Source organism: Tachypleus tridentatus, chromosome 10, assembly GCF_004210375.1.
Source record: "Tachypleus tridentatus isolate NWPU-2018 chromosome 10, ASM421037v1, whole genome shotgun sequence".
NCBI classification, from domain to species: Eukaryota; Metazoa; Arthropoda; class Merostomata; order Xiphosura; family Limulidae; genus Tachypleus; species Tachypleus tridentatus.
In genome coordinates this window covers 55747361-55762395 of record NC_134834.1, presented here as the reverse complement: position 1 = coordinate 55762395, position 15035 = coordinate 55747361, and the positions used below count along the sequence as shown (strand labels likewise).

The following is a 15035-nucleotide window of genomic DNA, read 5'->3' as shown; positions in this document are numbered from 1 at the left end:
GGTGTTCTTCATTTTCCTTTCCTATATTTAAATTTATTTGTCTTGGTCTCATGATCTAGGGTGTACTTAACAATACTTGGGGAGCATTTAAAATCAGAGAGACCAACCAGCATCATGTAAAGCTTTTACACAAATTCTCTGCTCTACTAACAATTCTCTACACTTCTCATGTTGTGGCAGGATAGTAAAACTTAATATAATGTTCATCACTGTTTTTATTAAGGTTTACTTGTGGAGTGCCATTAAACTGATTTCTTCTGGCATATACTAGAACAATATGATAGCTCCTTTTATATAGTTAAGACACTGCATGGGGTACCATAACAGTTATTTCAGGCCCTAAATTTGATCAGTATGTTCATTTAAGTAGAACACTAATGACATGCTCTTGATACAAGTACATGGGAATTCTAAAAAATTCTCACCCAGGCTTATTTAGTTGTCAATATGGATCAGTGAAACATTACTATAGTGCTGAAATTTACATTTTGTAATGGCATGAAAAAACAGCTACACAAAATGGATATAATGACATAATAATTTCATCTTAACACTTCTGCATAATACTGTTTGTGTATATATACACTACACACCCAAAAGTATATGGACACTTGACCATCACACCCATATGTGCTTGTTGAACATCTCATTCCAAAAACAGGGCTATTGATATGGAGTTGTTTCCCCTTTGCTGCTATAACAGCACTCTTCTGGCAAGGGTTTTCACTTGATTTTGAAGCATGGCTGCAGGGATTCGCTCCTATTCAGCCACAAAAGCATCAGTGAGGTTGGGCACTGATGTCGGACGAGAAGGGCTGCCTCGCAGTTGGCGTTCCAATTCATCCCAAAGGTATTTGATAGAGTTGAGGTCTGGGCTCTGTGCAGGCCAGTTCTTCTACACCAACCTCAACAAACCATGTCTTTATGGACCTCACTTTGTACATGGGGGTACTGTCATACTGAAACAAAAAATGACCTTCCTCAAACTGTTTCCACAAAGTTAGAAGCACACAATTTTCTAGAATGTCATTGTATGCTGTAGCATTAAGATTTCCCTTCACTAGAACTAAAGAGCCTAGCCCAAACTATGAAAAACAGCCCCAGACCATTATTCCTCCTCCACAAAACTTTACAGTTGGCACTAAGCATTCAGTCAGGTAGCATTCTCCTGGCATCTGCCAAACCCAGATTCACCCATCAGACTGCCAGATAGTGAAGCGTGATTCATCACTCCAGAGTCCAATGGTGGTTTGCTTTACAACACTCCAGCCGACACTTGGCATTGTGTATGGTGATATTAGGCTCGTGTGCAGCTGCTCGACCATGGAAACCCATTCCATGAAGCTTTTGATGAACAGTCCTTGTGCTGACGTGGCTTCCAGACACAATTTGGAACTGTGGACAAACGACTGTTTACGAGCTATGCGCTTCATCACATAGTGGTTCTGTTGTGCAAGCTTGTGTGGCCTACAGCTTCATGGCTGAGCTGTTGTTGCTCTTAGCCTTTTCCACTTCACAATAACAGCATTTACAGTTGACTGGGGCAGAAATTTGATGAACTGACTTGATGGAAAGGTGGCACCCTATGACAGTGCCATATTGAAATTTACTGAGCTATTCAGTATGACCCATTCCACTGCTAATGTTTGTCTATGGATATTGCATGGATGAATGCTTGATTTTATGCACCTGTTAGCAATGGGTGTGGCTAAAATAACCTAACCCACTTATTAAAAGGGATGTTCACATACTTTTGGCCATGTAGTGTGTATGTATATAGCAATGTTTTTAATACAATGCAAAAAAATAAAGATTTCAGAGCTAAAATGATTGACTGTAGCTAATTTTTGTTTGCTTTAAAAACTGCATTAGTCAGTATGTCACTATTCTTGTTTTTAAACCAACTGAAAAAGAAGTGTTTAAATAGAATATGGTCTTCTCCAGACTAAATCATAATTTGATGGAGGGATGGAATTCAGCAAATAAGAAAAATAAAACCTTTTCTAAAGTAGGCTTTTCTGTACTTTTAGACAAAATTACTAAAATATTCTGATTTGCTCATCACCCAAACAACTTCTATAGATAGTTAACACACTTTTTCATGATATATATTTGCATAATACTGAAATAATAACAAAAATACAAAAGTAATAAACATAAAAAAGCAATGACAAACAGACTGCAAATTTATTAATGGTAGAAAAACTTTTATCACAAAATACAAAGGGAGCATTTCATACATCAGTTAACAGAGTATTATATCTTAATTTCATGCTGCCATGCAATATATTAATGTGTATATTTATAAATACACTTCTCATGAGTGCTTCTTCAAGCAACTAGTAATAATAAGGAAGGGAGGAAGAGATTTCATATACAATTGGTATAAAGTGCTTATAAGGCAATTATATTGAACATTCACTTACAAGCACCTATAAAGTACATTAAACAGTGAACAAATAAGTATTATATTGTGTTGTTTAAAGAACAAGAAGTTAAACTTTTAATATATATATAATTACCTTCCAAGGATCAAGCTTTCCCTTTTCTTTCTCTACTTCAGCTTTCATTTTTTGTTGATTTTCAGGAGTGAACTCTCCTTCTGCAAGTCTTTTTTGCCAGTCCTGACAAGCTCTGGCAAAGAACTCATTACTGAGAGCAGATGCACTCAGCCTAACTGAGTAATCTTGACCAATTACTCGGTCTACAGAAGGTAGAAGTTGGACCAAACGATATTGGTAAAGTGATGGTAGGCTTGCAAAAGTATGTTTATTAATTAATGCTTTCAAATTGATGTTAACTAGTATTGAATCTGGAGTTTCCACATCTATGCATCCTTTCTTAGTTTGAGCAATTTGAGCAGCTATAAAGAAAGAGAAAATGCAATTTCAAAAGAATCAACAAGAGAATTAAAACAACTTATAATTTCAATAAATAGTATCTATGAGATTTATACTTAAAAAAAGTTTAAAGCCAAATCTGTTCCTCCTAACTTATGCATAACTGAACATAAAAATTGGCAAACAAATATTTTAGTCATTATGCTTATGAATCATTTTTCCATTTTCTTATTATATTATAATAACTGCTTCTGTATTCAAATATAGCTGAACATTTTGGAATTTCATGAATAGCAAAAGAAAAAATGGCTGTAAGATACAAGCTACAAAAACCCAAACAAATAAATCAATTCATATGTAACCTATATTTAAAGTAAACATCTAGTATTAAAGAAGATACATATTAATACAAACTCATTAATGATTATTTAAAAATTTAGCTTGTATAAACAATTAACGATATAAAAAATTAGAAAAGCATGATGTGTATATTCTTAACATTGTCTTCTCCCAACTTTCAGGGTCAGTATTCTTGTATTTACATGATATTAAACAGGTGCAACAACAGTTTGCCTTACATGTCTGTAGTGAAAGAGAAGAAAACAAGAAAAATACAAGTTTTGTAGATTGAAATTGTATTTATTAAGTTTTAAAAACTTTCAAACTGAAACGTGTACCTTATTACAAGTGTACTAAAAATAATGCATTTATATAAAAAATTACCATGGCCATTTAGCTAGTGTTCTTACTACAGATATGTTCTTATACATTAGGAATCTGATAAATTACATGCAATTTTTTTTTTGAAGTTAAACACAAAGTTACACAATAGACTATCTGTGTTTTGCCTGCCACAGGTATCAAAATCCTATTTCTAGCATTGTAAGTCCATAGACACACCACTGTGTCACTGGGGGGTACAAGCAAATGATATCACTGTTGAGATCTCAAAGAATTACTTTTATTGAAGGAAAACAAAAACACATTTATATATCCACTAGCCTACATCAGCACTTTACACCACCAGTAACACAACAGTTTGGACATGTTTAGTTGTGACTAACAGGCTAAATTTAACATCTATTTTTTTTCAGTTTTGATCTAAATGAATTGCTAAAAATGATTTCAATTAAATTAAAAAATTAAATTTTTTTATAATTTCCACTAGTTTAAAATTTTCATTATATCTGCTTTATAATTCCTTTTTTTACAATTCCAGCTCAACTTACCTGTACTTAGTTTCTTGTTGGAGCGTTTTCTTGGCTGCAAAAAATGCAAGATTAAACAAGATCAGAAATCTGTATTAGGCTTTCCATTAGCTTCAGAACTTGAAATAAACACATTTTAACACTAGGTTCATTAGAATGAGAGATAGCATTAAACTTGTAAACCAGAAAATACTATGACAGCAGCTTATGATAAATTTGTGAAACTTCCTTAATTCAGGAACAGTATCAGCACTTGACCTGTATCAAAATGTACTTCTACAACCTAGTACTTTTTGTGTTTTTAGTGAAGTTAAATGTTAACTGTACTAAGGATCTAAAAAGCAATTCCTGACACCTGCAGTTTCAAAATTAAGCCATAGTCAACACGTATATATAAATTATCATAAAGTCTAGCTTGGAAACACAAATATTTGTTAAAAAAACATTATAAAAACTGTTTAAACATAAATGTGTAAATTACAGAAAGCATTCAATGGTAATCAAATATTTCATAAAAATTACTCAAATAATTAATGAAGGAGTTTAAATCAAACTGGGAAAGAGAATATTTTGAATCATTGACAAAAAAGGGAGAGAGTGAGAAAAGAAGAAATGCTGGATGCTACCAACTAATTAATATTCTATGCAGCATATATCCTTACATGCAACTAGCTGCCTGATTAACTAACAAATCAAAAAAGTACAAATCTCAATCAATAGTTGTGATCGGTTTACTCCACTAAAATAACTTGCTTGTAGAAAACAATATGCTTGTTAGCAGTTATGAGTTATTACAAATTAATGGTTCATTGTTTTATTTAAAGAAATTAAGATATTGGATTTAATAATTTTATTTTCACTTCCTCATGTAAAATAGATACAAAATTATCACATATCACTTGGTAAAAATCAATCTCTCCCCCACCAAAATTTGGTGACAAAAGTATTAAATGTTAGTCATTTGAAAAACATTCATGAAACCATGTTTGTTTTGAATTTTATGGAAAGCTACTTAAGAACTATCTGCATTAACCATCCCTAATTTAGAATAACTGACTACAGGGAAGACAGCTAGCTAACACCACCTATCACCAATGGATAGTGGGCTTAACCAACACATTATAAACTGTACATAGCTGAAACAACAAGCATGTTCAGGGATAGTATTTAAAATGCAACAGTCAGATTACATCTCGAGTGTCCTACTCAACATGACATGCCAGGCCAAAGATATCATTTGCCACTTTCTAGAATCAGTACAAATACTCATTAACTAAATTACAGGTAAATGGATCTTAGAAAAGAAGAAAAAGCACACTATTACACACTAACTTATCAGATTCCTAGTTACAAAAATCATCACAATAACTCACTTTCAAAATATTACCTAAATAAAAAATAAGTTAACTTAATAAACACCTCTTTCTATTTCATTTAAAATAACAAAGAACCAACCTTTAAACTTAACCCAGGAATTGAAGCTAAGAGTTCTCTCATTGTTTGTGGCTTACTGTATGTAGAAGACAAATCTTTCTTCTCACTATCCGACATACTGTCTTCATCCTTGTCCTGACTGTCGTCCACACTGCTGGTGCTCATAATTCCTGCAAATTAATGAAAACCTGAATTAATTTTGTCATTTAAGAAATTTAATAATATAAGTTTCCTTTCAGTGAATTTTTGGTTTTTAATATACATATTTTTTTACTTACCATTTTGGGCAGTACAGATGTAAACATTTTATATTATTTTTTTATTGAAAATACACATTACATTCCTAATACTGAAATGTACAAATCTTTTGTCTTGCACATTTAAATTATGTAAAATACATTGTGTTAACTCTTTCAGAATGAGTATCATTTTGTGTGCATGTCAAGAGGTTTTAGTGAGTTGCATTCAAAATTTAAACTATTTTCTTATTATGGTATATAAATTAACTTGGCATACAAATGTAGCTAATAAAACAGATTTTAACATTATATAAGTCTTAAGTTATTAATTTTATAAGACAACATATTAAAAACATTTCACTTTTCCTATTATGAGAATCATGACATTTGCTCTCTAGGAATATTTTCTTCCCTAATTTATTTAACACCCCTTAAAAAAATATGGAATTTAAGGTAAAATATTTGTTATAATATAGTCATCACTCATGCAAAAAATAATATTTTATAGCCTTCGATTTTGTCTGATTATATAGCCATCAAATACAAAATTAGATCCCTCTTGCCATGACCACCAGCATCCTCTCTTTCAGAAATCACCAGCAGTTCTCTTTGATGTTTAATACTGTATTCTTTATAACCAATAGAAAGCTGAGGTTTAAATCTATCTAATGATGTATTATCATTACATTATTTTCTGTACAGAAAACTGTGAATTTTGTCATATAGATGTAAAAAAAAAGCTCCCAAAAATTGTGATAGTTAAGAAACGTACACATTTCATTATTGTGTTATTTCATCCATTATTTAATTGAAAATTATTTATTGTAGTAGTACTATTAATATAAAAATTATGGTTGAGTGTCACCAAGAGTTAAAAAAAAATCCATGTAAATATTTTATTTCTTGTTTTTCATGTGTTTTCTTTAGTTATAATTAAAAAATAACTAAAATGTAAAAAAATTACACTTTTTAAAATTATATAAAGTGAAATACATAATGATAGTAAAAAAGGTTTTCATTAGGAACATGTAATTTGATATGGTAACATGAAGTATATATTCACCGAGTTACAAATTTTATAGTGGGAATGCTAATTTTGACACAATTCAAATGGGAATAAAATAATAAAAATTCAGTATAACAAAAAGTAGTTTCACATTACAATTTGAAGTTATTCTTTAAAGAAAAAAACAGGTAATTGCAGAGTTAAAATCTTTTCTTTGTGGTTACAAAGTTAGCCAAATTGATCAACCTTGTGTATATTTAGGGTAGAGAAAATAACAAACAAATAAAAAGCCTTACTGAAAAATAATGTTTAATAATTATTTAGGAGGTTTTAGTGATTACATAAATGAAATTCTAAATTTTGCAGATGAAGAAAAGTATTTCTAATCTGAACATAAATTTTACTTTGCCTTTGGACCAGTAAACAAAAATATTTAGTATATTCACAAAGACAGACAACCTAAAGAACAAATGTTGTAATTCTCATATTAAAGGAGATTGAGAATTTTTAAAAAAATGTCATTATAAAATTAAGAATTTAAAATGTATAATATTTCATTTCATAATTACATTTTAACATCAAGTGCCTTACCCACAGCAAAAAGGTTGAAACCAGAAGACATGTATTTAAAATTTAAAGAGTTTGATAAGGATGTTCAACTGAATATTATTTTTTTTCAGAACATTACTAATAAAAATACATCTGATCTGACAAAGCATATATTTAGTGAAAAAAAAAAGTAATTTTCTGAAGATAAGTCACTTATTTTATTCCTAAAATATGTTAGAGCCATATAAATTAGTTAGGAATGACCATGTATATGTGATAATAAATGGGGCTAGAAATTATTACTTCAATATTAAAATATTTTAAAACTTGTGAACTAAAATGTAACAAAAACTCTTCTGGTAACTGCAAAGATCTCATAGTTTAGAAACAAATTTTAGTGAAAATCTTCAGATATTTTTCAAAATAACATGGAAAGAATATGTTTGTGGCTTAATGAATTTAACAGAGTTCTTTTCTAACCTTTTCATGTTATTTTATATTATACTGGTCACTTCTGACTTTGTAAATATAAAAATTAATAACTCATAAAAGTCACCATATCTTAAACACAGAAAAACTATCAAAGCTTTTAATATACGTTTGATTACTTTGGTCAATTTGAGTTTATAATACAATAAAAACCAGCATATAGCATGGCTATTTACTATGTTTTTATAAATAACCCAAAATCTATTTATCATAAATATACTATAGTCATTCTAATAATATAATATGCCAGACCTAGAAAATAGTTTGTTATTTTCTAGACAATATTAAAATTACAGGAAAAATGGATCTCATGTTCAAAATCCACTGTACTATCCTGGTCTCCACTTTCACCAAAGTAATTACTTTAACAAAATAAACAAACATAAAGGAAAAACCATTATATTAATTTAGTAACCTTCCTGTAGCATAAAAACAATATGAAATCATTAGACAATTACATTATTTCAAGGTACAAGCCAAACACAGCCTTCAGAAGTAATAAATAAAATTTTTACAATCTTTACAATACCTGTAATAGAATTCTACAACAAACAGATCACTTGAAATAAAATAATTGCAACTTTTCAAGTGACAAACTTACTACTTTATTAACTTCAGAAACTTAAACACCGTAAAAAAATTAAAAATATGTAGTTAAATATAAACAACAAACTTGTATAAAGTTTACAGATTTCTACCTTTGTTTCGTTCAGTAATAAGTTGTATCAACACAGAAAGGAAATTTAATGATTTCTACAATTCCACAACAGTACTTATATTTCTTAGGTAATTTTTGGGTAGTTATCTAACACTTTTTCCAAATGATGTTTTCATTTCATATTTTTATAGGCATTAAAAAATCAAGCTAGAAATTGTTAACAGGATCAAGTTTTTCCACAAATACTTATAAAGAGAAAATATTTATGCCACCTTTAATAAATATTGATTTTTAATAATGCACTTTTCAATTTCTGTAAATCTGGAGTAAAGTATGATGCATAATAAATCTTTTGAAATATACTAGCAATTACCTCAAAATACCATATTCTTCTATTATCCAGAAGAATGCCCAATTTTCATTATAGTAATTTCAATTTTATTTCTGACATTATTCTTTTATAAGTACCATTAGGAATCAGTAAAAAGATACTTTCTAGCATGAAAAAGCCAATAAGGGAAAAGAGACTGTGTCTCGAACCTAGGAACTATAACTAACTGGATCAGTGTTCTATCACTGAGTTACCTAAAAGAGCAAGCTGTCCCTGTTACTGTTGACAAATAATGCTTTTCTGTTATAAGTATGATCACAATATTACACTCTAGTCAGAAAATTAGAGGGTTAATAAATTATGCAATCTATGACAGGCTTAATTTACTTTATTTGATACAGCTTTTCTGCTGAATAATGCTCTCTTGTAACATACAATTTATTTTTTATAACTAACACTGATTATAAGATTTAATATAAAAATATATTCATATCTATTTTGGCTAATGAATAATTAGTTTGTATTGGTAACAAGGTTAACAATATTACCAACATTTTTATTGTCAAATTACAATAATTTGAATATTTTAAACATTTTTTCAGCTAAAGTTCATTTACTTTAACGAAACTTTCTGAAGATTGCCATATTCATACTTTAAATTGTATAGTTAGAATATTTCCGAAAATGGTTAGACAAATAAATACTTTACTTGTGACACACTGTAATTTTAAATCTTGAAAAGAAAAAGAAAAGGCACTTTAAAAAAAATTCACCAACCATGGATACAGATTACAAGAAACAAGCATTCAAATGTTTAGTACGTACTTGTTGAAGACTTTGGTGGAGGAGGAAGCGGTTTCATAATAATTCGTGGAATTGTTGGTGTAGAGTTACTGTTGGCAGCAATTGCAGTGTTTCTTTTTCTTCTCTTTTGTTGCTGCCGTAAAGCATGTTTGATAGCTCGTTGACTATGACTTTGAGAAATCTACGAAAAAAAATTAAATTAAAACTATTACAAGTGTAATAGTTGAAGTAACACATCTGACATCATCAACAAACAGCTTAATAATATTCTTAGAAGCTCACATTTATATAATATGGAAGCAAACATAGACAACCTAATGCTTTAAGTATGTTTCTAGTCCAATGATTCACATAAAGCAGTCTTTTTACTGATATAGTATGGTTTATATGAGTTCATGTACATTCTCACAAATGGCCAAAGATACAGTTACGATGATAACTGTTACATTATATTCATATTGCCAAAAAAAAAAAAAACCAATAATGACAAAGTGTGATAGATTCAAGAGAATCAGTAGACAGTGTTCATACCAATGCATCTGCCAACAGATGAATGTCAATTAGTAAACATCAACAGCTCAAATAATTTATTATGTATCTTCCAAAAATATAATAAATTTAAGAACTCTAATCATGCTTTTATTTGAAAAAAAAATTTTTTTTTCATATTCACTGATAAATATCTAGTCTTAAACTAATATTCTGGTATCCAAAAAATACTCAAAGATTAAATAGTAAATAAAACAAGATTACTTATATAATTTTAAAGAAAAATTGGAAAGACAGAAATTAAATAGGATTTTAGCATTTACCATCTTTTATAACTTTTTTTCTTACCTTACATTAATAAAAAAAAATGTTGTCATAAGACAGATGATGTTAGTTATCATGCAACATGAGGATCAGTAAAATGACCAAAAATACAATTCACCCTGAATTTCAATTAAACCAAGATATCAAATAAAATGAAATATTAAATGTATTTGACTGAATAATCATACTACTTAAATTACCTTAATATTTATTGCTTAAAGCAACATAGTGCATAGATAACCAATGAATTATTACAATTTTGTTCTTTTTATATACTACTATTAAAATGTGTGCAAATGGGACTGAGTTTATTACAACTGTCAGAACTTTATAAGGTCAAGATTCTTTATAGCAGGCATCTATGATGTATTGGTGATAATTTTCAACAATAAACAGACAGCACCCAATTCACTTGTTTTAAAATAATATATTCAAAACAAATCAAATGTATGTACCACAATTCAGTACAATACTGGTTATCAAAATTTTATACAGAGCTTTAAATAACTGTCTCTTTTTTGTCAAAGTCCACACAGATAAGTTCAATTACTTTAGAGCATCCATTGATAAAAATCTTTTCCATCTTTGTTATTACAATGAAACTTTAAAAACTTTAGAAATTACCACTATCTACTCTTTATAACTATTAATACAATGATGCCATCTAACTTACTTTTCTTTTTACTTTTAGAAACTGGTAATAACTTGGTTGCCTACATATATATATTTACTGACTGAAGCCGAAAACTCTTTACAAACTACAAGATGTTATGATGTAACAGTACTCATTTACACTACAAATTCAAAATGTATAAATAACTGAATTACGCAACAAACAATTTGTGCACAGTTACATAATCTGTGTTAAATTATCGCTTCTATAAATACAAAATTTAACACTCATGCTTCATAACAATGCAAATCATAACTCTCATATTAAATTTAAATGAAACAGTTGTGTATATCCAACAACAATGATCAACATATTACAGCTCAAGACAGAGAGATACAGGAACCAGATCCAAGAAACCATTAAAATCAAAGTTGTGGGATAAACCAGGCAAAGAGAACCCCATTTTGGTTAAAAGGTTTAGAAAACTTATCTTTACATTCCAGATATGCAAATATATATATATATATATATATATATATATACTTATTTTAACCAGTGTTTTTTCCTCTGCACCTTTCTTAGGGTTCATATATGTATATGTTTCATATTAGAATAATTGTTAAATTAAAAAAAATGTATATTCTATTTCTCAGGTTTGCCTCAATGTGTGTCTATCAGTTGTCTATATAAGCCCTGAATAAGTTGCAAAAGCAGGATGTTGGTTCAAATACAAAAAAATGTGTATAAAGCACAAGCACACATCTGGAGTTTAAAGATACTTTTTTCTCAACTTTTTTTTATCAGATTGTGTAAATCTCTCCAGTAAGCACTGCAAATTTATATAATGATAAAGCTAAAAAATATACAGCTTATTACCAAAATTAAACCTAAAAGTACAATTTCACATTCAAGTTTTTCTTGAGACAGAAACATGTAAATGGGACTTATTACAACAAGTAACATTAAATTCCTGGAATTAGAGCTTCTTTTGCCTAGAGTGCCACAAAATAAGTAAAACAGCAATATGGTTAACAAAATGTGAATTCTTTTCAAACCTAGGGTTATAGTGATTTTCCCTAACTCTTTCACAATAGATTTGGTATACGAATTTGTGTACACTTTTGCACATTAAGTATTTATACTACAACTTTTAATGCGTAATGTGTACCTTCAATAAATTGGTAGACTTATCATAAACACAAGTACTTTGTACACAAACAATAGATTTTTTAATGAAGTATTTTTACTATCTATATTTTGTATTTTGGCATCGCAAACATCTTATCTGAATCAATGCTGCATTCAACATACCACATGACACACAAATATCAATGTTTAGGTGAGAATTTTTTAATAGAACCATTGCAGTTTGATGTGATACAGTGTATTAATTCAGTTTCATATCTGACATGCAACAAACAGAAAGATAAATTACAAAATTTCCTACAAAAACACAAACAGGTTTTAGTTTCAAAACATTTTTCAATTATGTGTGGTAGCAAACATAGTTACTCCTATGGTAGCACAGATAGAACAATTTAGGTGTTTTAACAGTTGTAACACTTCAATGTACCTTACCTTTCCTGGAGATGGACTTCCAACAGGTGATGATAAAGGGGAATGAACACTCTTGTTCAAACCCAAGTCTGCCATGGAGTTGACTTCTTCATCACTTGATAACTTTCTCTTTTGTGTTTTTGGATAATCTTCAAAATTTCCATTAAAAACTTTAGTTTTTTCAATTAAACTTGTAGTCCTTTCATTTTTAGTTATGCTTTTATTGAATGAGTAATCTAAATTAGAAAGCATATCCCCACTGCTCTTCAAGTCTCTTTTGTTTTGTACTTCACAAACAGCTGCACCAGTATCTGCTAATTTGGATGATGGACGTGAGTTGGAAGGCCTATTGTAACTAGGAGGTAGTTGAACACAGAGAACTGCAGAAAACAAAAGTAAATTTACCATTTTCCTTACAAGAAATGGATTTCAGATAGTTACCTCTTTGCAAAACAAATGCTATTACATTTTGCCATTGCCATGAAAATTTCACACTATCATCAATCTTAAACAAAGATTGTACCCCTACATGTATTACTAAGAACCACAGCCTACAATGAAATCATCATCAGATTATAGTCATTCACAAACAGGAGAATGACATACCTTACGTGCATATTAATTCCCAGAGCACTTGAACAAAATAGTTCATTCTTGACATAGCAAAATAAAAACACCACAAGTGAAAGGATATATAAAAAGTTGTACAAAGAAGTAACTACCTGGAATACATTTTCATGTAAACATAATTTTAACTTTAAAAATGTTTACTCACCTTTCTGCACAACAAAGAGATACAATTCCACATTGACAAGATGGTGAAGGAGCATGCATATAAATATATTATAGAGATGAGTTCTTTTCTCAAAAACTATATTCAGAAAAGGAAACCCCTGGAATGCATTACCAACATAAGAGGGCTAAGTTTGGCATCACTCAGAGACCAAATTCACCTCAAAATGGAACACTCTGCAAAATGGAAGTAACAGAGCAAAAAACATTTTTGAAAGAGCCTTTTATGTGGTTCTAAAGTATCATACAGGTTGATTGAAAATAAGATTGCTCAACCAGCCATTACCTCATAAGCAGTTAGTTGAGGACAAGTGTGCTGTGTATCTAGAGCAATAAGTCAGGCCACTTTGCATTTTAGAAATACTTAAAAGAGATCCTTACTAGAATAATGAGAAGGGATTGTCAGGAATGGTTGGTTCCTACCAAGGTGTGATTCCATTCAATTTCTTATCATTTGGAGAAGCAAGAATTTTTCCTCTATGCACTAGAAGAAAACAGGGAGAGGGGTAAAAACCTCTGAGAAATGTTCAAATTGATGAACAAGATCCCACATTGATTAGACAGTACAATGGGTCATGGCAAATATGGTTGATTGATTGATTGACTGATTTAGTGTTTTATGGCACAAAGCAGCTAGGCTATCTGCGCCAAACGTCCGGTAAAAAGGTAAAAATAAAGTAAATGTAGTAAAATACATAAAAGGAAATGAAGGTAAAACAAAACATCATTGAAAAACAGAAAAAGTATAAAACCAATGTTGACACCAAGTTTACAATGTTAAGAGAGAAAACATAGTAAAAGAAGTTGTAAAGTACTTACTCTAGCAAAATGGTAATGAGCATAACCCACCAGGAAGACTAACAGGTAAGTTCAAGATCCACCATCAGTCACCTGAAGTTGGCCTTTCCAGTCCTGGTTCTGGGTTATGTGTCATTATGGCCAGTACTAAAAGGTAAAGTAGTAAAAGTGTTAAATGACATGCAGCAAAAGTGTAATAACAACTCGCCAGGACGACTAACGAGTAGTTCAAACGGATAGTTCAAACAGCAGCGTTAGTCACCTGAAGTTGGCCTTTCCAGTCCTGGTGTCGAGTTATTTAATGTTCTGGTCATTTTCCAATGTCAAATTGAGCTATAGAGAATGAAACTGTAAAAAAGGAACTACAATTAAAAAGGTGTAATGAATAAATATGCAACACTTAAATGAGATTAAAAAGATTAATGGCCATTAAAAAACTAAAAACTTTACCAAGGTGGACAGTGTCACCATCACCAATAACACTGTCCAATGTTACAGATAAACCCTGGGAAAAACATGTTTAAAATATTGCCGTTGTCGAGAATTGCAATGATGGCAAGAAAGTAAAATGTGGCTGATAGTGATTTGAGTGTTACACAAACTACACATTGGTGCATCAGTTCCAGATAAAATAAAACGATGAGTTAAAAAACTGTGACCAATGCGTAGTCTAGTGAGAACAACTTCCTCCTTCCGAACCTTACGGAAGCTAGATGGCCAAAGCCCAATATACGGTTTTATTTGAAAAAGCTTGTTCTTGCGTTGCTCATTCCAAGTGAACTGCCAGCTGGCATGGAGCCAATCCTTGAATACAAGACCATAGTCCATGTACGGAATAGGCACAGGGGTGATAGTGCCGGAGCAGATAGACTTAGTTGCCGTGTCAGCAAGCTCATTCCTGCGA

The 15035-nt window shown here is 30.4% G+C and overlaps 1 protein-coding gene across 11 annotated transcripts in view; it reads right to left on the bottom strand.

Annotated features, from left to right (window-relative positions):
- LOC143229332 (uncharacterized) overlaps nt 1–15035 on the bottom strand; it is an 84916-nt gene that overhangs the window by 37118 nt on the left and 32763 nt on the right. For 10 of the 11 annotated variants that reach the window (XM_076461510.1, XM_076461515.1, XM_076461511.1 and 7 more), the window contains 5 exons: nt 12563–12921; nt 9580–9739; nt 5504–5652; nt 4070–4103; nt 2523–2863 (listed from right to left, as the gene is read on the bottom strand). In XM_076461510.1, the coding sequence (XP_076317625.1) occupies nt 2523–2863; nt 4070–4103; nt 5504–5652; nt 9580–9739; nt 12563–12921 (1043 nt within the window). The remainder of the gene's footprint in view (nt 1–2522; nt 2864–4069; nt 4104–5503; nt 5653–9579; nt 9740–12562; nt 12922–15035) is intronic. The other variant, XM_076461517.1, reaches the window with a different exon arrangement.